This window comes from Falco peregrinus, chromosome 7 (assembly GCF_023634155.1).
Source record: "Falco peregrinus isolate bFalPer1 chromosome 7, bFalPer1.pri, whole genome shotgun sequence".
Classification (NCBI taxonomy): Eukaryota; Metazoa; Chordata; class Aves; order Falconiformes; family Falconidae; genus Falco; species Falco peregrinus.
In genome coordinates this window covers 19,667,402-19,689,906 of record NC_073727.1, presented here as the reverse complement: position 1 = coordinate 19,689,906, position 22,505 = coordinate 19,667,402, and the positions used below count along the sequence as shown (strand labels likewise).

The 22,505-nt window shown below is 45.6% G+C and overlaps 1 protein-coding gene across 2 annotated transcripts in view; it reads left to right on the top strand.

The window, feature by feature from the left end:
- The window catches only part of INTS9 (integrator complex subunit 9), a 72,878-nt gene extending 54,671 nt beyond the window's left edge, over nt 1–18,207 (top strand). For both annotated transcript variants that reach the window (XM_005236641.4, XM_055810446.1), the window contains 4 exons: nt 1,430–1,597; nt 13,859–13,957; nt 15,826–15,963; nt 16,910–18,207. In XM_005236641.4, coding sequence (XP_005236698.4) covers nt 1,430–1,597; nt 13,859–13,957; nt 15,826–15,963; nt 16,910–17,086 — 582 coding nt within the window. In that variant the 3' untranslated portion in view covers nt 17,087–18,207. The remainder of the gene's footprint in view (nt 1–1,429; nt 1,598–13,858; nt 13,958–15,825; nt 15,964–16,909) is intronic.
- Nucleotides 18,208–22,505: the final 4,298 nt, after the last annotated feature.

Here is a 22,505-nt window from a genome sequence, read left to right as displayed (position 1 = left end):
CTCCCCACGGAGCTCCCTGTGCTGCAGTTTGTGCCCGTTGCCCCTTGTCCTGTCGCTGGGCACCGCTGACAAGAGCCCGGCCCCGGCCCCCTGACACTGGCCCTTAAGGTACCTGTGTGCATCGCTCAGGTCCCCTCTCAGCCTTCTCCTGCCCAGGCTGAACAGCCCCAGCTCCCGCAGCCTTTCCTCACCAGGGAGATGCTCCAGCCCCTCATCAGCTTCTAGTCCTAATAACTTCACAGTCATAATAACTTTTTCCCACATTCTTGGTTCCTGTTTGTTTGAATAAACCTGGCTGTTTCTAATCCAGTCTTAATGTATAGGGTAGCAAGTGCGAGTGTCCTCAGCACCCTCAGCTTTAACCGTCTCTTCTGCTCTTTATCCTGCAGTTGATACTTGCTTTAGTCCTGGCACTGCTGTTCCTGTGTTTCACATTTCTTCCAAATCCACTGCTTTCCTTAGTCAGTTTACAAAACCCGGACTTCTGTCTAGGAAGAAGGCCAGAGCATTCATGTAGTCTCCGCTTTCCCCCCTTGACTCTTCTTGGCTTTACTGGCCTCTCCTTGTCTATCCTGTTTGTTTCTACTGAAACTGCTTTCTGACTCATGACATAATTAAAATAATACCCTGTTTTTTTTCCTGGCTGAGCTTGCCCCTTTGTTCTATCTTCAACTGGTTGAACACAAAAAATACGTACTCTTCCATACCTCTTAACAGTGTCTGGATCATTTTATCTCATTGTTCTGTGACCTGGCCTGTCATCACACAACTAATAGCAGTTGCCGCTGCCTGTTTTTCAGACAAGCATCTTCTTCCCGTTTTACTACTGAAGTGTAATGCTGTTTCCAAAACAGTTTGCAGAAATGCTGTCTTGTCCTTTGGCTTTTAAATCCTGCAGTGATCCTTGTGGCAACCAGCCTGTTTATTCTTTGTTAATATATTGCTGGCAGGTCATGAAAACTCAGAGTTGCTTATTATGCTAATGTTTTTGCAGCCTTGCATATTGGTACATCTGCCTCACTCCGTGCCATTTTGTGATGGTCACCACTACTGTCATTTGCTTCCAATCTAGGTGACAAGGATTTGGAAGAAAAAGCTATTGAATGTTCTTTTTTTTCCCTGTCCTTATGGCCGCTAACATGACTGCTGATATGGAAGTGGTTATTAAAGACACAAATTTAGGCCTTGTTACTCTGGCCACTGTTGTTCACAAAACGAAGACTGCCTGCTCTTGAACAGTTTGTTCCAGTACTGACTGGATCTTCTGGATTGCATCTTTTTGGTGTGGTTTTTTTTTTTTAAATACAAATAAATTAGCCTGTTAATTTATTTACAATCTGTAAACCTCCTTATGGCAATGATTACTGTTGCAGGGCAGTGCAAGAATCAACCAAATTTTTTTGTCAGTCACCTCACTCTTCTTTTGCAGCCTCTCCATGTAGTTTGCCCAGAGCAGTACACCCAGCCACCACCCACCCAGTCTCATCGCACAGATCTGATGATAGACTGCCAGCCCCCGCCAATGTCCTACCGCCGAGCAGAGGTGCTGACCCTTCCGTACAAGCGGCGCTATGAGAAGATTGAAATCATGCCAGAAGTGAGTAACAGAAGTGGGGGAAAAGATGGTGGCTTCTTGCCACTGCTGCAGGTAGCCCCTTTGAGTAAAGATACCTTATGGCTGTGATTTAGTGTTGACTGTGATCATGTAAAGCGCTTTCTATCAAATGGAGGGCTAAGAAAGAAGCATTTCTGTGAGAGAATTTCACTGTGTAAACTAATGGGAATTGAAAAAAACCATTGTGGACAAGCAAAAGGTATGTTTAGGTGAATTGGCCTTTGCAAGGATATATTGCATCTCAAAATACAGAAAAAAGGGCAATCTCTGCTAGCCACCTGTGGGGCAAGCCCAGTCAAGTTGAAGTTCCTGCTGTAAGAAATACCCTTTCCTTTGAGGAGCAGTATTCAGTTATATGTTAAAGGTATAGTAGTAAAATGGCTCATTTCTATTACAACAGTTTCAATAAATGGTTAATTCCTACAGGCTGCTGGAGTCCAACAGGCTAATGGATTGCTTGTAGCCATCTATAATGTGGACTACTTATGCCCATAACTTCTATTAATAATTTATTAACCCCATAAATCAAATATAAATGTACCCATAATACAAAGGGTGACCCATATTCTAACAGGCATGATCTTAAAATATTTTTTTGACAGTCCAATCAGCACAAATGTGTCCTTGGATCAAAGGTGATAGTGGCTTTTTACAAGGAGGTGTTACTGCCCTTCGGAAACGGTTGAATATATGAGTCTACTTTTCATCAGAGAGTAGAAGGAGGAAGTATCCTTAGTTAAGCCAAACATAAAGTACAGAACTGGTAGCCAGGTAACAAAATCCCTCAGCCAGTCCGTAGCACCCATTCTTCCCATTTCGCGTGTGCATCAGTTCTTTTCGCGTGTGCATCAGTTCTATTAGTTGCCTGCCCAGCCCACTGGTTAGAGGATTGCCAGAGACAAGGAGGGATTTTTTAATTAGAAAATATACTTGGATGCAACTCCATCAACACTTATATATTTAATTGGTTTTGGAAATTGTATGTTTATTGGATCCTATTAAACCTAAGACTAGTAAGATGTGCCTTCCATTCACCAGCATGACCAACACAAACCTTACTTTCTGAGTGCAGAGCACCAGCACATGGTTTACCTATTATTTAGATTCCACTGAAGCTTTAGGTTTTCCCCTAAACTGTGAGGGTGTTAGTGAGCCTTTGTATGTGAGCGTCTCTCTTGCGTCAGCCCTGTGAAGAGGGTGGATACCAGCTTTCCCTGCAAACAGAATTCAAACTAGCACAGATGCTACAGATGAATATTCACCAACCCTCATAAATTTTGAAGTTCGTATCAAGGGAGAGAGTTGTCTAAAAGCTAGACTGGTCCATGGGAGTTGCAGGTTCAGTTTCTTGCTCTGTCAAAGTCTTCCTAGATGATCAGCGCAAGTCTAAAACACAAAATGCAGCTCACATTGGAAAGGCCACTGAGGACTGCAGAGTTCTCTGGCAGAGCTTATAAGTCTGAAGGCAGTGCCATGCTCATGGGGCTAGACAGCATCAGAAAACAAGTCAGTGTTTCTCTTTTTAGCTTGGCTGTTGGCAGCAAGATCACTTACACTTGAGGCTCAAGAGGCCATGTGGATGCAGTCTCCTTGGTAGCCACTAATGTGAAAATGCTCTCCATTTCTAAGGCAGATCTCCAGTGGTTTTTAGGTGTTGTCTGTCACTGAAGCAAATGAATTCCTCCTGTACTTCTGGGTAAAAACAATGCGTAGAAATAAGAACACTTGCCAAAACTTCTGGGCTCTTGGAGGAAGGATGCACTGTAGATAATGTGGTATTCACCAGCCTGGGATGGGTATCAAAGAAGCATGTAGAAAATGAGAGCTGGTTTCTGTTGCATTCACTTTGACTTGGAGAGTTCGAGCAGAAAGCTGCACAGGCAGGAATATTGACCGAAATGTCCCTTTTTTTCCTCTAAAAAATTACGTCAAATTATAGTCACACAGGAGCCCTAGTTTCAAAGCTACCTGTGCTCAGGGAATAGAAACTTCACTTGTGATTTTCCATGTCCATGTATTTATTCTTCCTGGTTCTAAAGCTGCACTTACCAATTTGTTGCAAAAAGCTACTTGGTATGTAATGATGCTCCTGAAAAGACTTTTTAATACGATACAAAAATCAGGTAGACCAGCTCCTCTCTGAGACTTTCAGGAAAGCTGTCCTCCTTCCCTCTGGTGTCAGGGAGGTAGTGTTTGCTTGCCTCAGGGGGTTCTTTGAGCGTTAGACCCATTAGTAGTTGTGTGCTTGCCTCTGAGAGCAAGGCTGTGATTCAGGGCTGTTAATAGGAGGCCATTCCCCGGCACTGAGATATGCAAATCATCCTCAAAAAGAAATCTTGCTCGTTCTTTTTAAGGGAACTTGCTAGAGGAGTAGCAATGCCAAATTTGTAGTGATCACAGACTGTCTCCCCTGGATAATCTCTATTTCAGCATGTCTTCATCACATCACTGTGTGAGGATAGGCTTTGCTTCCAGCTTGACCTGCAGAGTGGTGATAAGGCATGGGAGGGGTGGTATGTTGTCTCCCACCCTCTCTGACTTTGGCCTTTGAGTCTTAGCAGCATAGCTGGTAACCGCTGAGAAGTGTAACTGCATCATCTCTCCTGCTCAGTGTAAACAGTTGCAACAGTCAATCCCAAAGGATCATAGTTTTGTTTTCAAGTAAATAGGAGAAGGAGGAAGAGACTTTTTCTAGGCCCTATATTTCCTTTGATGCTAACCCCCTAAATAAGCACCTTACCTCCCTAATTATTTTTATGTGCCATCTGCATGGCTTGCCTCGTTCCCTTTCCCAGCCCTGCCTGTCTGTCCCGTTGTGCAGGGAGGTTGTTAGGATGTCCGGTGCGAGAGGCTGATGCAGATGGCCTGTTGGGTTCAGGCAGGGTTTACACAGTGGTAGCAAAAAATGTCTGTAACTTCCCCTTCTTCTGGCTTGGTTGTGCAAGACAGGATTGCAGATAGGATAGATGCGGCTCCTCGGTGGGGAGTATTTGCTGCTTAATGTTTCCTTTTCGGTAGTTTCATCCAGGAAGACTCTTTAAAGATCCCTGAATATACAGGAATTTCTATACTTCAAGGAAAGGGCATTTATTTCATATAGGCTGCCACCATCTCTGGGGTTCTGTGAAGGCTCAAGTGGCAGTTGGAAAGGGTATTTTATAGCTCCTAGCAAACCTTGTGAAGCTTTGTTATTTGTCAAAGCCATGTTAGCCAAAAATGCATGATGAAATCCACCCTGGAAAAAAAAGTAATTGCTAGATCTGCTCCAGGGCTAGGACTTGTATCTAAAGTGCAGCTGAGAGTCTCATAATAGCCTTCTCCCTAACATCCACAGCCCCTTCTCAGAAATGGACATGTGCTCAAACTTCTGTCTGGATTCTTAAAAGCTTTTGAAAATCAAACAGTTGGCTCAGCATGGTGTCAGTCAATACAGACTGACGGTATGGTAGTGTGAAATTTCCTTTCCAAAACTGTTTCAGTGGCTCAGATTCTGGCCTGTCAGACTAATGTAAATTTACTTATACTGCTGGAGCTTGTCTACATTTCAATCCCCTCACCGAAGAGCAAAGTCAGGTCAAGCAGGACTGTTGTATGTTAATGAGATTGACACTCAGAGCAGCCTTTGTTTAGAGAGAGGTTTTAACAGTCTCAAGGCGCCAGGGTGGAATGGCTCTCAGAGGTATTGTGGAAACCTTTAGGCCTTAACTAATTTGTTCTTCTCGGCATCTGCCTTTCACTTTAAAAAATAATAAAAAAAAGACTGTTTCCTGGAAATTGGTTAGGCATTGTCTATTCACAGGAGAACGATGGGAAAATGGAAAACACCTTCTGGAGCAAACAGATAAATTAAACAGTAGTGTTTGAGCAAATAATGTGCCTACAGTTTAATTACAGCTGAACAATGGTGCGGATCACTTGATTCCAGCAGCAGACTGACTTCAGTGAACGCTCTGTGTTTTTAAAATATTCTATTTGGAAGTTCTTCAGGACACGGGCCAGTATAGGAGAGTGTGAATGTGCAATGCACAGCGCAGCATGAAGTGAAATTATAAGGAACTATAGTAGAGAAGAATTAGGAAAACAGCCACTTGGCAGCCCATTATAATTATGTCGCTTTCACTCCACCCTCCCCTTCTACTGTCTTGACTTCTCTTTCCATGTAGGATCTTGCCAATTCCTTTTTGAGAGAAAGGCAGGCAAAACATGGCTTTCGTCTTACCTCTCAAACTTCCTTCCATGTTTCAGGGACTAAAGAGTTTTAATTTTTGTCTGTCTTCTAAATCCTCAACTTATTTTAGTGACCCCACATTATCCAGTCTCTTGACATCTCACTTTCTTTTCCTCCAAACATTCTCCCTTGCATAAAGATACTGTCATCTCACTTACCATAAAGTGAAATATAACCAACCTGCTTGCTCCTGCTACTATCATTCCTCCCTTCAGCTCCAAACTCACTGAATCCACTGTCTATAAAATTGCTTGGAGTCCCCCTCATTCTAGCACAGGCCTTTTGTAAGTTTGACTTCACCTTTTGACATTCCACCAAAACTACTCTTCTGCCACCTTTTACCAGCCTTTTCTTAGGTGAATCCAGAACCACTGGAGTCTGCCATCTTCCTGATTTATGTCATCAGTGTTGAAGGCAATCAGACATTCTTTTCTTCCTAAAAATGTCTCCCGCCTCATTCCCATGTCTCTTCTCTCTGTTAAGCCTCCAATGCTTCTGCAAGAGAATTCTCCCCTCTTTTGTGGGCTTTGAATGTCTTATCCTTCATTTCCTTTGCTTTTTTTCTTTTTTCTTCCCCCTGTACATTTTCACTGGTTGGTCTTATCCACAGATTGCCCTATTTAGATTGATGAAACTTGGATCTGCTTTTTTGCTCCCAGTCTCCTTTTCCCTGCCCACATTAATATCTAGGTTTGTTTCTCCTTCAGTTTTGATGGCTGACTAAGATAACACTCTTTTCTAGCCAGGTGCTCACCTTTCTCTTCCCAAGGAGCTTCAACAACATCACATTCTGACTTGACAATCTGACCCATAAACCGGTTACTGTATTTTGAATATTTTGATTGATGCCCATTTTATATCTTTCAAGTGACTCGTCTTTTGCATCTGTAAGCTGCTTGCCTTTACTTTGAAGATATTTCACGTCCTTGCATCCCATGCCTGTCCTTAGTCATTCAAGTTGGAGGCTAATATCTGCTTCTGTTCATTCTGGCTTCCACTGTCCTCTTGAAAGTTCCTCAGACAACTTCTTCTGCCTGCTCCCAGGCTGCGCAGCACACTGGGCAAGAGCTTCATTAAACAGCCATAAATCTACTTCACTACACTTCTTAAACACCTCCTTAAAACTGTCTCTTGGATTGGCAAAAAGCCAGAGCTTAGTTTTAGTATGGAGACTACTGTTTATAATCCCACCCAGGATTACGTGCTATTGTTTGGTCAGTACCTGTCTTTTGGGTTTGATTTCAAGGCTTCGGGGGCAGGGTTCATCATGTTGATCTGGAGCCCTGGTCCGTTAATTGAACATGGAATAGAAGAGGTTTGTTTCATTGCTCAAAACTGCAGGACTACCCCTTCGGCTTGTTTTGTTTCTCCACTAAGTGTTGGTTCATGGAAGAGTAAAGCTAAGAGGTAGGCATTTGCGAGCAATAATATCAGAAACTTTACATATTTATGGCATGTTTCTTCGTCAGCTGAAGTTAATGAGACTTTAAAATCCACTCCAGAGAACTGTAGCAGACCCGCAGAAACCGAAAGATCTATTAAGTTAGGGTTAGTTTAGCAACTTAATCATGCCATTTAAAACACCTGGGTTCTGTAAAATCTGAGGCTGAAACCCCAGCAAGACATGACTTGGATCACTCACTAGTGATTACGTAGATGCCCTTAGTTCTAGGATGTTTGTTCTTTCTTGGAAATGCCCTTGTTCCTTCAAGTCTCATTGGAAAGATTCCTCAGTTTCTGTTCCACTGCTCAATGGCCTGCAGCATGCTTGTGCCTTGTTTAATATGCTTGCTGGTCATGAATGCTTACTCCACAGGCGTATTTAAATCTTTAGACCTTTCCCCTTTGGTGCATGTGTTTGACCACATACCTTCTTGTTTCCTCTGCAGGATCTGATAGTTGCAGACTTCCCGCACTCAGACTCTGCCTGACTTAGCAGATGGTATAAAGCCAAGGCTGAATCTATTTGAGACTTCTGCCCACGCTATAATCTCTTGTGCATTTCTGTGTCTAGTTTCAAGCGGCTTGACAACAGAGCTCCTGGTACTTAAATAGTGAAGGGATAAGAAGAGGCAGGGAGGTAGGAGGCGAGGTAAATTGTCTTCCTTTCCTAACATTGCCATCCAAATATAACTGACAGGATGATGACTATGTTTTTTCTTCTGTTTACAAAACAGTCTATACAGATCATCCTGGCTTGTGAAAGGGCTATTGCACAGCTTTTAATCATGTGGAATATTTGGGCGCTCTTTTCCTAGTAAAGGTACACTGGGAAGGTGCTTTTCTGCATGCAGAAACTGGATTTGATGTGTGTGAGAAGCGATACGAGTGGAGGGATGGAGGATGAAGCACGTTGTTCTCCATTCAGATTTGCTGAGGACTAGTTAATTGTAAAAAGCTCTGTGAAACTGTGATCACTAGGGCCTGGTGGACTCCCTCTGAAGGCAAGCAGGTCTGAAAATCAGCTCTTCTAATAATTAGGATTATTAAAACAGGATTTTTTTCTGTCACATACAAATTGCATCCTTTTTAGGGGCTAGGATCTGGATGGGAACTTCCTCATGCCTGGCAATCTTGAAGGCTGAAAGCAATCATTTCCACCTAGAAATGGAAGTGCCCTACCGGGTTACATGGCCAAACCCAGCTGCAGTTAGTAATAGTGTTTATAATTCGCCTCAAAAAATGTAAGGCACCAGCTTGGAATTGTGAAGACTTTTGCCCCTGCTGTTCCCACCAGAATGCTGTTCAAACCCCCGCTGTCTCTGATGGCTAGAAACATCCCAATTTCCAGCCTAGGCTTATTCATGGCTGGTCTGCACATACTTATTCTTAACATCACATTTTAGTATAAATAGATTTTCCCTTTTACTGGTAATTTCCCTGTGGTGTCTATGTAGAATAATCAAATTCACCTTCTGGCTTTCTTTTTGCCAGGCTAAACAAGCCAAGATACTTCGTTTCCTCTTACAAGACAGCTTCCCTGCCCTACTCTACCCTTCAGAATATCTTACTTGAACTTAAATTACTCACAATTTACAAGTAGCTCAGACGGGATCTTGCTCAGCCCAATATAATAGCAACAGCTCATCTCTGCTAGAATTACCTGGTATTTCTGGAGTTGCATTTAGCTTTTTCATGGCTGTGTCACAGTTGTGACTCTCAGTTCTCATGGGATGGACTAATAAACCTGGACCCTTCACCTTTGTCATTTCCAGCAGCTGCCAGCTCGCAGCAGAAATTCTCGGTATTAGCCCAGTTCCTGGCCTTGCATTTCGTGCTATTGAATTTAATCTTGGTTTTCTCACGCCAGTTCTTGAGGTCATCTAGTTCTTCCTCCATGACAGCCTGACCTTTCTTTCAATTACGGATTCCTGTACAAACTTCAGTGGGGCCTTCTGAACACTCTCTTTATTCTGTACTGGGGTCATTAATAAAAATTGGATGGGAGTAGGCTCAAGGCTGACCCTTCAGGAATTGCAGCAACAGCCCAGTAGCTGGTTGGGAATATCTTTGCTTTAACCAGCACTTTCCCCACCTCAAAACTGCTGTAGAAATCCACAGCTTTTAATTTCCCATGTGGTACCTTGCTAGCGCTTCATGAAGCACAGGCTGTGGTTGCCCCAGAAGCCCAGACCGTGGCTGCCCCAATTCCCTCAGCAGTTGTCTTATCAGCGAAAGCTGTTGTGTTAGTCACATGTGATCTTTTGATAATTTCTTAAAATTTTCCTTCCATTTACGTTTTTACTGCAGTATAGTAGCATTAGGATTCCGAGTGCTAGGTATTGCACAAGCACTTAACAAAACCTATCCCTGCCCCAAGGAATATATTGCAACTTCATTCTTTATTTATTTTTTCTAAGGACTTGCAGTGTATTGAGTTCATAATGGGTCTGTCCTGACCAGTGGTTTCATAGTCTGTTTCATGTCTTTGTTTTCTTTGGTTTCAGCCAGAATTGCAACTCTGGCTCCTACCTCTAAGGCCGAGACAGTATATTTATGCACAGTGTGCAAATCTAGAAAATACACATTTAATTTTTATGTGAAAACCCAGCTGTGTCCTTTTCTGAAGACACATGCTGTAATTTAGTATACACATGAGTGAATTTCAAATCTTAAAAGTTAAGGGGATTTTAATTACTGGTAAGGTTCGCTGTGCTTTTACTTGCTCCCCTATGCTCCAGTCCTGCAGGGTGAAGACCCAGCTCACCTCACTCAACTCTGGCTTTGCCTTTCCCTGCTGGGTCAGTCTTCCCGCACTCTCTCTAGCATAAGCCAAGAGCTATTGCACTTATAAAACTCGGAGTTGAAGAGGGAAAAGGGAGAAGTCTGGAAAGGTGTCCCAAAACTCTAGGAAGAAATCACAACCGGTAAAGCTGCAACTTGGATGTTAAAATACTGGCTGGTGCATGTCTCTGCATGTTTGTCCCTGGAAAATCCTCCATAGGATGAAGAGCACGTGTGCTAAAATTCTGGTCCTCTCCTGATTTTAATCTCATCCTCAGTCATTGTTCAGTTCTTCATTGCTAGCAGGAGGGGTTTTGGCTGGTGGCTGAAGACAGTGTGCGACCTTCAGCCTAGGGAGAGTTGTCCCCAGTGAAGGCCTTAGGAGAGATTTCAGAGTAACCTAACCCGTGTCATTTGTTCTTCTTCATAAACAACTATAGTCTGCCCAACAACGGGGTTTGGGCTCACACAGTATGTGTCAGATCTCATTTTGTTGTGGAAAATCCTACATGAAAGATCCAACTGCAGTTTACAGTAAAATGTCTTTCCCCCGTAAGAGCACGGGTGGGCTGTTCCGATCGCGGAGCAGAGCATCCCGAGCTGAGTGCTCTTTCCCTCAGCCGTTACAAGGTTCGCATCAGCACTTGCAGTTTCTGACTACTGAGAGTCAGTGACTTGGGTTTTGGTTGATCTCTGGTTTAAACTTTCCTTAACAGGAGGGATTTAAAAAAATGAAATGCACAGTACACATAAACAACCGCACAAGTTTGTCTTAAGGCTCATCCACGGGCAGGGGACTGATTAATGTGAGGTTAGTTCTCAGTGCCGTGTGTCTCTTTTGTGACTTTCCTGATGCCAGCATGTGGCATTAGACTTGTGATAATGACTGGAAGGAAGACGCATTTATTCGTGCATAGTAGGGGGCTTTTCAATCTCACAGACAAAGGCATAACAAGATCCAGCAACTGAAAGTTGGACAAATTCAACCTTGAAATAAGACACGGTTTCCTGGCTGCAAGGAAGATTAAAGTTGGGAACAGCCTGTGAGAGGAAATGGTGGAGTTGCTATTGCTTGGCGTATAGACAAGATTTGCTATCTCTCTGAACAGGGGTTCTTTAATCCAGCATTTTGGAAGAGTTCTGTGATTTGTGTGTGCAGGAGGTCAGTTGAGAGGAGTATAGCGGTGCTGTCTGGTCTTGGTGGGTGAATTACTGGATGTGATTAAATGACCTTTTTGGTTTGGGTCAGTGAACTTCTATAATAAAAGGATTGGCCGCAATATGGAGAGGGCTGAGAGATGAAGCAATATCTTAGAGAAAATAAAAATGAATGTCTGTCTTACTGTCTTTTTGACTGTTAATAATTAAAGTGTTGCTATTTACCAACTGTGTGGTTAAAACCTGCGTAAACGTTGGTATCAAAGTATATCAGTGGCAGAAGAGGACTTTGATTCTAAGCAACTCTCTGGTTTTTAAGGATCTTTCTCTTTACAGTGTTTGTCATTTTGCCATGTATTCTTCATTAGAACCCATTTTGTATTGATCTTCCTCTGGAAGGTGGTAGGAATGGAAAGTGCCTTCGACCACTGCAAAGTGCAACATAGCACAACACACTGCTGCAAGTGTTACTATCTTTAGGTCCCAGGGGAAATGTGAAGCAATCATTATCATTATATTTTCATTCTGTTAGCCTTCAACAACAAACTATAAAGACCGTATTCAAATTGCCTGCTTTAAAGTTCTTGAACAGAGTCCCGGAGAGACAGCAATCTGAATTGCTGCATGGAATTTTGATTTCACCAAGATTCACCAAGTCTGAATATGTGTAAAATTTGTGGGACTTGAATGCAGCCTTGAAACGTCTGTGTTTTTCCAATACAATCATTTATCCAACTGTTCTATTTCAAGGAGGTGCTTTCAAAATCTTCCTGCGGCTTTACCAGTGGTAGGTAAGATTTGCAGAAGTTATTAGAAGTATCTGAGCTTTGCTGCCATTGAAGCCAACAGAAAAGCCTTCTCAGTGCTTTGATGGCAAAAGAACTAGGCCTGTAGTGAGTGCTTTTTGAAGTCAAGTTCAGTTGCTTCTATATTCACAAGGATTAGCACTTTGCTGTAATAGAGTGATCACCTACATAATCATAATTTACAGCAGACCAGGGTACTTAGCAGTAGAGTTTTGGTACCTGAAATTTTTTGAGAATTGGCAGGGTTCAGTTGTTCTGCTCTGTCCCTCTCCTGGTTTGGATAATGTTGAAAATTCACTGGGTGGTCTTTGGTAAGGAATTTAATCTTTTATTTCAGGTGCACTATCTCCGAAATGGGAGTATACAATGCTTTTCTAAAATCCATTGAGTTTCTCTTCCTGCTTTTCATGCATGGGAGTATCTGGCAAGCTAAGGAAAGATGATGTCGACTTGCTGGCAGGGCAATGATGATAGCTGGTTTTCCAGAGCTCTGCTCTGTGGAAGCGCTACAGTAGATGGCTGAAGTTTCAAAAGAACTCCTTACCTTGAGGTTAAGCTCTTACTAATATATGGCTTCAAGTGGAGGTGGCTTGTGTTTGAAGATGAAACGGAATGGAGTTCAGACGAGGATTGTCTTGTAGAGACTCTTTGTACATGAGATGGAGTGATGGTCTGGGCGGGTTGAAGGTACAGCTTTCAGGAAAAACAGGGAAGTAGATTCTGTCCCTTTAGGCGTCACTTGTCTTCGCAGCTGAAAAGGCCTCCCATTCAGTGGTAGAACGCATGAGCAGTCTTACTCATTTTGCTTGTGTGAGTCACCTGCAGGGTTTCCCCACAGACACGGCGCACACTTTGCACACCCTTGCCTTCGGGTCCACAGTGAGTAACACAGTGAGTTACACAGAGAGGACACAGTGAGTACTTGGAAACTGCTTGGGCTGCTGGCCCATGCGCTGTGCGGGTACCTTTTTGTCTAGGGCTGGATCCTGGCTGCAGTCATGGACAGGACTCCAGGGTACTCAGTGCCCAGTGCGTTGTCATCTAGAATTCCCTTGGAGGGAAAAAGGGAATAATTTTCTGTGCTCATGAGCACTGTTTTCTGCAGCGTTCCTTTGGAAACGTGACTGGAAGAGGTGCTTCCCAGCTGGCCGGCTCCTGCAAGTCGCAGCAGGTGCAGTACTGCCCACTCCACCGTCGCGGCCAGCACCCTCAGTGCTGAGGGTCCTGGGAGGATGCCACTGAATAAAAAAGTTGGAGCCAAGACTAAATTTTACTTCTTTCAGAGAAGAATTATATAAAAGGCAGTGGAAGGGTTTCTGTGCAGCGTTGTAAGGAAAAATTGCAAACCAGTCAATGAGCCATTGATGTTTTAAGGACAAACCCTTTTCTTCCAGCTGTTCTGCAGTCAGAATGCCACAGCACCGAGGAACTGAAAGGAAATTGGCTTTGATTTTTCATTGTCCATCAACATAACAAACGTAATAAATAATGCGGAATTAGACTATGAATTTTACTAATCAAAATTATTAATAAAGTAGTTGATGTCTTTTTTAAAGAAGAGTTCTCTTTAATTGTTATGTTTTTGAGACTTGCTTTTGTTACTGAAAACATCACTCTGCTCTGATAACAGTATGGAAGTCCGTAGCTTCAAGAGCTGGAAGGAGGGCTAAGCCAGTAAGAGGAGGGCTCTGTGTTTTGTCAGTGGGTTTGTGTTTACAGTTCGTTAGTCCATGTTTAAAAATACCATGCTGCCAATTTAAATCACAGCTGGAGTCATACAAATTTTGAGATTATCACTTGCTGAACAAAATCCTTCTTTTGCTTTAGCTTGCAGATTCGCTTGTGCCCTTGGAGATTAAGCCTGGTATTTCCTTAGCAACAGTTACTGCCGTCTTGCATACTAAAGACAACAAGCATGTGCTGCAGGTACAGTATAATGGGAAAGGGAGAGAAATATCCTTACACCGGGTTTCCTGCCATCTGGGACCCCAGCTGTTCTCATGAGGCAACCCCTCCGTCAATGCTTTCCCCACCTGGGCAGAGTCCTTGTCAGATGCTTTGTCCTGGCATGTGCAAATGAGGAATTTCACTTAGAGAGTGGGATGCAAATAAATCTCTCTACCCTCTTTTTTTTGGCCATGTGCCTGGCTAAGATAAAAGGGGAAGTGAGATTATTCCTGAGGAGAGGCTACAAATCATGCTACTGTCTTCTATAACCCATACACCAGGATCAGCCAGCTTCTCATGGACTTAGAACTGAGGGTCAGAGGGGAGAGGTGACCTAAAACATTAGATACGCGCAGGGACTGACTTCCTTAAATTGCCACGTTCCCCAGGAACCAGATTTTGCATCCTTGTACAGAGTAAGAGTGTGCACTCTTTTTCCTACCACCCCCCTGCAGCTGACCCTGCGGTTCCTGGCATTCGTGCTCTGCAGGAGGAGATGATGTCTGGTGGACCTGCTCAGCAGTGGATGCCTCGGTCCCCTTTTTCCTTTGATGCATGAGCATGCAGGGAACTCAGTGAGGCTACACCCTTCGTGATGCTGCCTCTCCTGCTGGGTAGCAGAGCTGGGCTGGGCCCACTACCCTTGGGAATAGGGCCCAGTCTGATAATGTCTTTAATGCAGGGACATAAAGATCGGTTAAGAATTTATATCAGTGCACAACAGCCAGGCTGTCTTTAGACATGATGCTACATGTTCAGACATGATGCTACATGATGGGAAAGACACAGAGCTGAGAAGCCCAGTCTGTCACCTGGAGTGTACCGGGTGCTACAAAGCACTGGAGTTGCCACAGGCAGTTTCCCTGTGTGTTGTGCAGATGCATCCCTGGCAAGAGGTTGTGCCAAGATTTTGGAGGAATTTTCCCCAGCACCTTTTTCCCAGGGACTGAGTTGCTGGTTCACTGGGAAAGACCAGTGCTGACACTTCCCTGACCTAACTAACTTGGCACAGAACACATGGATTTATTTTACAGGATAATTTCCTCACTGTTCTTTTTATAGGACTCTGGTTTTCATCTCCATGAAATGCCCTTTCAGAAGCGCTCAGTTAAGCCCACACCTTGCCCGCACGTGCAGCAAGGCACAGTGCTAGCTTAGCTGCTGCTGCACGTGCTACCCCTGCCTACCCCTCCCTGCCAACGGGGAAGGGCCTCGGGGATGCGTGAAGGCAGATAGCTTTCTGAAGCACCACAAAATTAGACCCAGATCACACTCCAGTGATTTTTCAGGCACTACAGCATCTCTCATGCCTCCCTGTCTGTATTCAAGTTCTTTCTAAAGACTCTTCTTTTCTGAGGCCGGTGAGAAATAAATTTCCCATTTTTCTCATGCCCTGAGTGGTTACTTGTTCTGAATTTGCCCGTTTCTCAACCTGTTGCATCTTCCGAAGTGTGATTTTCAAGGTGTTGACTTCTTTCGGGCATGATTCCTAGAAAATACTGCAGAGTACTTGAACGCTAAAATAGAAAGCTTCAGTCTTGAATTGAGTCAGACAGGCCTTTTAAGATGATGGAACTTTGAACAGAACTGAATTTGACAGAAATTTTAAAATAACAGAGATTTGCACTAAAACTGCTAATTTGTTTCTATAAACGATGGCTTGCGTGTGCAGAGCTGCAGTGGAGCCCAAGGCTGGGTTTCTCCTCTCCCCTTCAGCACTGCAACGTTCCCCTTTGTCACAAAACAAAACCAGTATTCCTTTTCTGTCTTCGGCACTTGTTATTCCGACTAAACTATAATAAGCTGATGTGATTCACCGCATTGCTGTGCACCTTCTCACCCATTAGCTCCCTCCAAAACCTCTGCAACCTCCCGCCAGCAAGAAGAGAAAGCGAGTGAGTGATGACGTGCCGGAGTGCAAACCTTTGAAGCCATTGCTGAGCGGCTCCATTCCTGTGGACCAGTTTGTGCAGATGCTTGAGAAGGTAGGAAGTCTTTTGTGGCAAGTGAGGTTCAAGTGGATTTCTACTCATCTCAGAAATGTGCTGCTTTTCTAGCAGAAAGAGGTTAATAATTTTAGTGTAGCTTGAAATGGATAGGAGCTAACGAGCTAGCAAACTACTTCAGGGAGCATGTGTCCCTGCACCGAGTATAGAGGGTTCTCTGTGGAGTCATGTCCTGACGTAGGACATGTGAGTCATTTCCTCCCGGTTTCCCATGGAAGCAGACTTTTGGGGTCACTCTGGGTGGGTGAATTTCCCCCATGTAACTTTTGGATTCATCATCTGATTTCCAATAAATTTGAACAGTGGGGAGGAGGTCTCAAAAGTATTTAAGTTCCTACAAGTTTTGTGAAAATGAGCTGACTGAGTGAAGAAAGGATCCTGGAAATGTCTGCACTGATGGAGAGGCTTTCTGAGGAGCTACAGGATGGGCTGGAGCTTGATGGCTGAACTTGCAGGCTGTTGGCTACTGCTCTGTGGAGCCCTGCGCCTGCATGACTACTTGGGGAAAATTAGCAGGGAAAGGGGCAGGATTGCCTGTGAGGAAGTTTGCCCTGGGGTTCAGTAGCTCTCCGCTGCCATCTTCTTTGAGACAGTAATGTCAGCAGATGGTCATTTCTGTAGTTAAAGGAGCCATTTGCCATCTTTGCCTCTCAAGATTTTGCAACTGCAGTGACCTGGTATAGTGGAAAATGTTGATTTTAGCCACGCTGCTCTATAGTTTGTCCATCTGTATAATGAGGGTCATACTTAGCTTAGCCTATGTGTGTTTCTTCTGCAAATCCCGGAGATGCAGGATATCTGCAATGGCACCGTATTTTGTAGCCGTTCTCCCTCCTCCCCTGTGCCCTCGTCTTTCATCTCTACCTGGTTTTCCAAGTTGTAGTAACATCTCTCTCTTTTCCTCCCTCCCCAATGCTACTGTTAGCATGGTTTCAGTGACGTGAAGGTGGAGGACACAGCCAAGGGCCACATCGTACTCCTACAGGAGGCAGAAACCCTCATTCAGATTGAGGAGGACTCCACACACATCATCTGTGACAACGATGAACCTTTGAGGGTGAAACTCCGTGACCTGGTTCTCAAATTCCTGCAGAAATTTTAGCTCGTGGACACCATGCTGCTCTGCGAGGAGACATCTCAGAGCACCATTGCCAAGAGCTTTCCAAAAGGTGACCCCAGGGAGAGAGAGACATTCTTGGAGAAGCAAGGAAGTATTTTTATTATCTATTTTTTTAATTTTATTTTTAACTGGTTTTGGAATATTTTGGAGGGGATTTTTGTTCTGTAAAATTGGGAGTTGGAATCTTATAGGAGATACGAACTGCAGAGTAAATAAATAGAGTGTGTATTTACAAGGTCATGGTGAAATTGTGTGCAGATGCAGACATTTCTCTATCTGACCCTCTCTGCAACGTATGGCCCCAGTCCTTTACCTGGGAAGACTGTAGGAATATAGAAACAATGGCCTTAGATATTGTAAGATTTATTTTTTTCCCCACTGTTTCTTCCCAGTCACCAAATCCAGTTTCCTGTCTGTCTTCCATGTACGTTGTGCATGTGTATTTCACAGGCAAAAAGAAGAGAAGAATGAGAAAGCTGGAAAGGCAAAGGTTATAAAAATAAAAATAGAAAAAGGGGGATATGCTGGACATGTAGAACAGCTTCAAAGTGGCAAGAGCCTGGCCATTCCTTGCAAAAGCAGGAGGATTTTGGAAAGGCTAGAAGCTTTAGCAACGCAAGTTGTTTATTGACGCTGCACCCCCACCTTTTATGACCACATTTGTCCACCTAGCTCTAGGCTCTTCACTGAGACTTGCAAAAGCCTGGTTACTTCTGGGTTCCTCCATCATCAGTGGAGGAAGTATCTCAGGAAGGCACTTGCAAAAGTACATAAGGTACTTGAAAAGAAGTAGTTAAACTCGCAGTGCTCATGAAAAACCTTTGAGATTTAGGTGCCTCTTGTTTCTACCTTCCAAAAACCTGTCCTTTCAGCCCCCACAATCCCAAATCCTGGTTGAAATACTGAGTCGTTTATACAAAGCCATCTGTACTGCAGACCTGGGGAGGTTTTTCACTCCCCAAATCATCTATTTGGGGCCTAAAGTTAGTTAATGGCATTGCTTTTAAAAGCAACCGATTTCTCAGATTTACTGCTGTTTGTTGTTATTGGATTGTTTTGTATTTATTTGGTGTTAAAAATAAAAAGCATAGTAAGACTGCCAAGGAGGAAGCATATTCTGTGGTTTATAAAAGCATCTGCATGCCTATTCCACATCCGCCTCTGCACGTATATACACATTTGTAAACTATAGCTACTCCTTCAGTTTATAGCTTTGGGGAAATTAAGGCAGTGGAAGAACAGCTCTGTAATAAAAACTATTTGCTATTGCAGTTTCCACATCACATTTCATACACATTAAGCATTTCTATTCGATTGGATGTACAGACTCCAGCATCCATACCTTTGCTTTGTGTGTACGTCCCAGGCTTGAGAGAAATAGTGTCATTAACGTGATAAAAAACTGTTGCAGGAGCATTAATCCTCGTAAGAGTTTACAGCATTTGCAGTAGCTCAGCTTCTTTATCATCGCTCGAAAATAGAATACAAGAATTGGACATATTTCACCTTGTAATTAAATCTCCAGAAAGATTATTCTTAATGCACAGAGGGCATGTGATGAACTCAGGTGAGCTGGGGAGGCAGGGAGAGAGGGAACAGTGGGCCTGGTAGTCAGTCCTTGAGAGCATCCTTCTACTTCTTACCTGCACCAGCTCCCGCGCTGGTCCCAGTGCTCCAGAGCCTTCATTTTGAGAATATCCTCATTTGCATTTATAATTCTAAGGGACTTCACTTGTCGCTTTAAGAAGCCGGACGCCAGGCTGCGCGTCAGTACCTGCTGCGCCCACCTCGGCTGCGCGTGGGCAGGCTGGCCGTGCCCCGGGCAGACCGTGACAGCAGGAGCTCCCGCTTGGTGAAGGCTGTGCTGGAGTGACCTAGTATTGGGAAATCCAAGGCAGTGTTGCTGCCACGGAGGACTCGCAGGGGACCTTGCGTGGTGAGCTGTTGGTTCACCATGAAGAGCTTATCCAGTTTGCCGGCACAGTGAAAGCACGCCACAAACCTGAAATTCCTCCTCTGATTTTCCTCCTCTGGAGATGTTCAGAACCCACCTGGACGCGACTCTGTGCAACCTGCTCTGGATGAACCAGCTTTAGCAGGGGGTTGGACTGGATGATCTCCAGAGATCCCTTCCAATCCCCACCATTCTGTGATTCTGATGCCTTTTGGGAAAGGGGAAGCAAAATCGGTGATTAGCACTTCATGGCCGCTTGTGAACCACAACGCCATCCCCCACTGCAGCTGTGTGGTGCTGTGCTGCTGAACCGCGGGTGACCTTCCCGGCTTGGTCCCACCAAGCTTGCGGGTCGGCGTGGAGTCCAGCCCGGGAGTTCTCCCCTCCCCGCGCTGCTGCTGGAGGCCATGTGAGTGTGCGTGGGCCGAGCTGCCGCTCGCTGGTGGCAAATGGCTCTGAGTGCTCAGTTCCCATCACCCAAGCAGTGGCAAGCATTAGAGTCAAGAAGACCTTGGCTGGGTAGAACCAAGCTGGAGCTAACGAGAGGATGCCCTTGAGCCAGAACCTGGAGCTGAACTAGCCAGGGAGGTTTCTCTGGCATTTACATGGTTATATGACACGGAGCCCTGCAGTAACAGGGCTGCAGATTCGCTGCCATAAAAGAATTAATCGAGCTCTGTGTTCCTCTGGCTCTGCAGGTGCGTGAGGGCAGGAAGGCGAGAGACAGAGGCATTTGCTGTCTTTGCTGAAGTGACGCAGTCCAGCCAGTTTGCCCGTCGGGGGGGAGCAGCCTCCTAACGCACTCACCCAGCACAGCCTCCTTATACAGGCGGTCAGGTTAGACACGAGGGGCTTTACAGATGTCAGGGTATTAAAGAAATATTTAAATGTGAAGAGTGAGGCAGACTGAATCGGCCACAATAGCTACTCCACGTGAGTGACTAGGGCATAACTGGGCCAAATAAACCCCGTGGAAATCTCTCAATGCTGCCTAACTTGACAGAACTGGAGAGAACCAGTCAAGTTCTGCCCCGGACGGATGCTTTCGGGCATGTTCCTGGCTTAGTGCCTCACTTTCCCGTTAGGAGAAATAGAAATCGTACTGTCCTCCTTTGCAGGCTGCCTTGAGACTTCCAGCTGAAAGCTGCTGCGGCAGAAGCTGTATTAAAAGCACAGTGGTTTGAAGATAATTCAGGACCTGGGAGTGGGTGGCAGTGCTCATTAACAGCGTTGGCAATGTACTCGAGCTCAACCGTTAGTTTTTAGCTTGGTTCACTACTGGAAGGCAGCTGATGTGATGGGCTCTCACATCAAAATACTTATTAGAGGTGCAAAGCTCTGACTCCTACCGGTAACAATGTACTCGAGCTCAACCGTTAGTTTTTAGCTTGGTTCACTACTGGAAGGCAGCTGATGTGATGGGCTCTCACATCAAAATACTTATTAGAGGTGCAAAGCTCTGACTCCTACCGGTAACAGCCGTGCTGGTATTTTATCAGGTCATCTGGTAGCTAATGGCTTTCCAAAGGCTTTGTCACCCTCCTGGGCAAGGACAGGATGGGGAAGCAATTTTAAAGTCTCCACGTTTTTCTTCACGTCATTTTGGGTGGGAAAACCTAGTGCTCCAGTCCAGCATCTGAAAACTGATTCGTTTCTTACAAACAGAAAGGTTGACCCCTGCTGGAAAAATAAACATACTAGGGAGGGATTATTTAATGAAAAGTCTTAATTAAACTAGCAAAAAATAAGTGCTTGTTCATTCTGCACACAAAAATAAATAGCATTTCTTCGGGCTGGGTCAGCCCTGCCGAGGTAACCATGGCAGCCCAGGAGAGCTGTGAATGGCGGATTACGATGGATGGCACCAGGGACGCACGCTGTGACGGCCAAACAACAGCAAAGGTACTTGGTTTCACTCTCTTTCTTCCAGAGAGGAAAAAAACGCAATCCCTTTGGCCGCTGCGTGATGTTCGTGATGTTCGTTGTGCCGTGGCCATCCCCAGGCCCCGTGACCGTGTGTGACCTGGGAGTCCCACACCCCGCGCTGCGCTTCACAGGCCTCTCCGCAGCTCCCCTAATTAAACACTAATTGCGCCAGTCGCCGCCGGGCTGCTGCGGAAGCGGCTGCGTTGCGGGGCTGCGCCTTGGCCCCTGGCAAGCGACTCCATCTCAGCTGCTTCCCCTGGCTGCAGCGCTGCGCCGGAGGACAATGGGGAGGAAAAGGTTAACGTCGGCTCTCTGCACCTGGGGGCTTCTGTGGAACAGCCCTTCCCGTACAGGGAGGGATGGCTGCTTCCTTCTGTCACTGCGAGCCTTAACAAAACCAGCTGAACAAAGTCATCTCCTGCTGTCCCCTCACCGTGCCCAGCGGCCGTCAGTGTCACCAGGGATCAGCCGGCCCTGAAGCCACCTGATGAGTACCCTGAGCCGGGGCCACCTCCTTGGGGGCTTGGACACGCTGAGCAGAGGGAAGCGGGAGCGAGTTGTTGGCTCCATGCCCCACCAGCAGCTCAGCCTTTGGGAGGAGTGGGGGAGCTGGGTGCGGAAGGGGCTGCACTCAGCTGCACGTCATGGCCTGGGTGGGCTCATGGTGGGAAAGGTGGGTCAGATCAAGGGGGCCCCAGTTACCCCTCACATGTGACCCATCGCCTGGGACCCACGGCACGTGAACCCGTCCCTTGAGGACCCATCACCTGGGCCCAATCATCTTGACTTGTCACTAGGGTCCTACCACTGGAAACCCACCTCCTCGGCCCCATCCTTTTGGGCACCCATCACCAAGTCTTGTGGCCCACAAGGAACAAGCCAGGTCTTACCTTATGACCTTGGGACCCCCAGCCCTGCTTGCCAGGGCATGGCATGGGGACTTATGTTCTGAGGAGGCAGCTCTGTGAGCTACAGGGGGTTCTTGCCCATGGGGACGTGGTACTTTTCCCATGAGGACACTTGGGGCCGCAGGGCACTGCCTGGGAGCTCAGGACAGCCCTGGCCAGGAGCCAGTGGCAAGTACCATGCCCTGAGCAAGGCTTCATTAAGGCTGGAGATTGTGGGCCGCATCCTGTGCCTCTCCCATGGACTGATGCGACACTGTCGAGTGGCACCATAGCAAGCTCCTAAATCAGGAGGGATTAATTCAGGCCCGGGAGGCAGCGGCCTTCCCAAACTGCCCTTCCAGAAGTCACGGCATCGGTTTGCTGCAGGTTTACTGGCAGGGTTAAACAATTAAAGGCTCTTTGCCTTGATTACAGCAAAAAAATAAATCATTCCTCCATCTCTGGCCTATCGCTGGCTGTCCCCGAGTGTCCCTCTCCCGGCCCCTGAGCATGTGGAGGGGTGACATCTGCGTGGCCAGGCGGCCGTAGGTAATTAAAGCTGCAGGAGTGAATGTGCTGGGGCAGAACATAATTCAGTGCGATGAGCTGAGCCGAGGGGTTGGCATGAACCCCC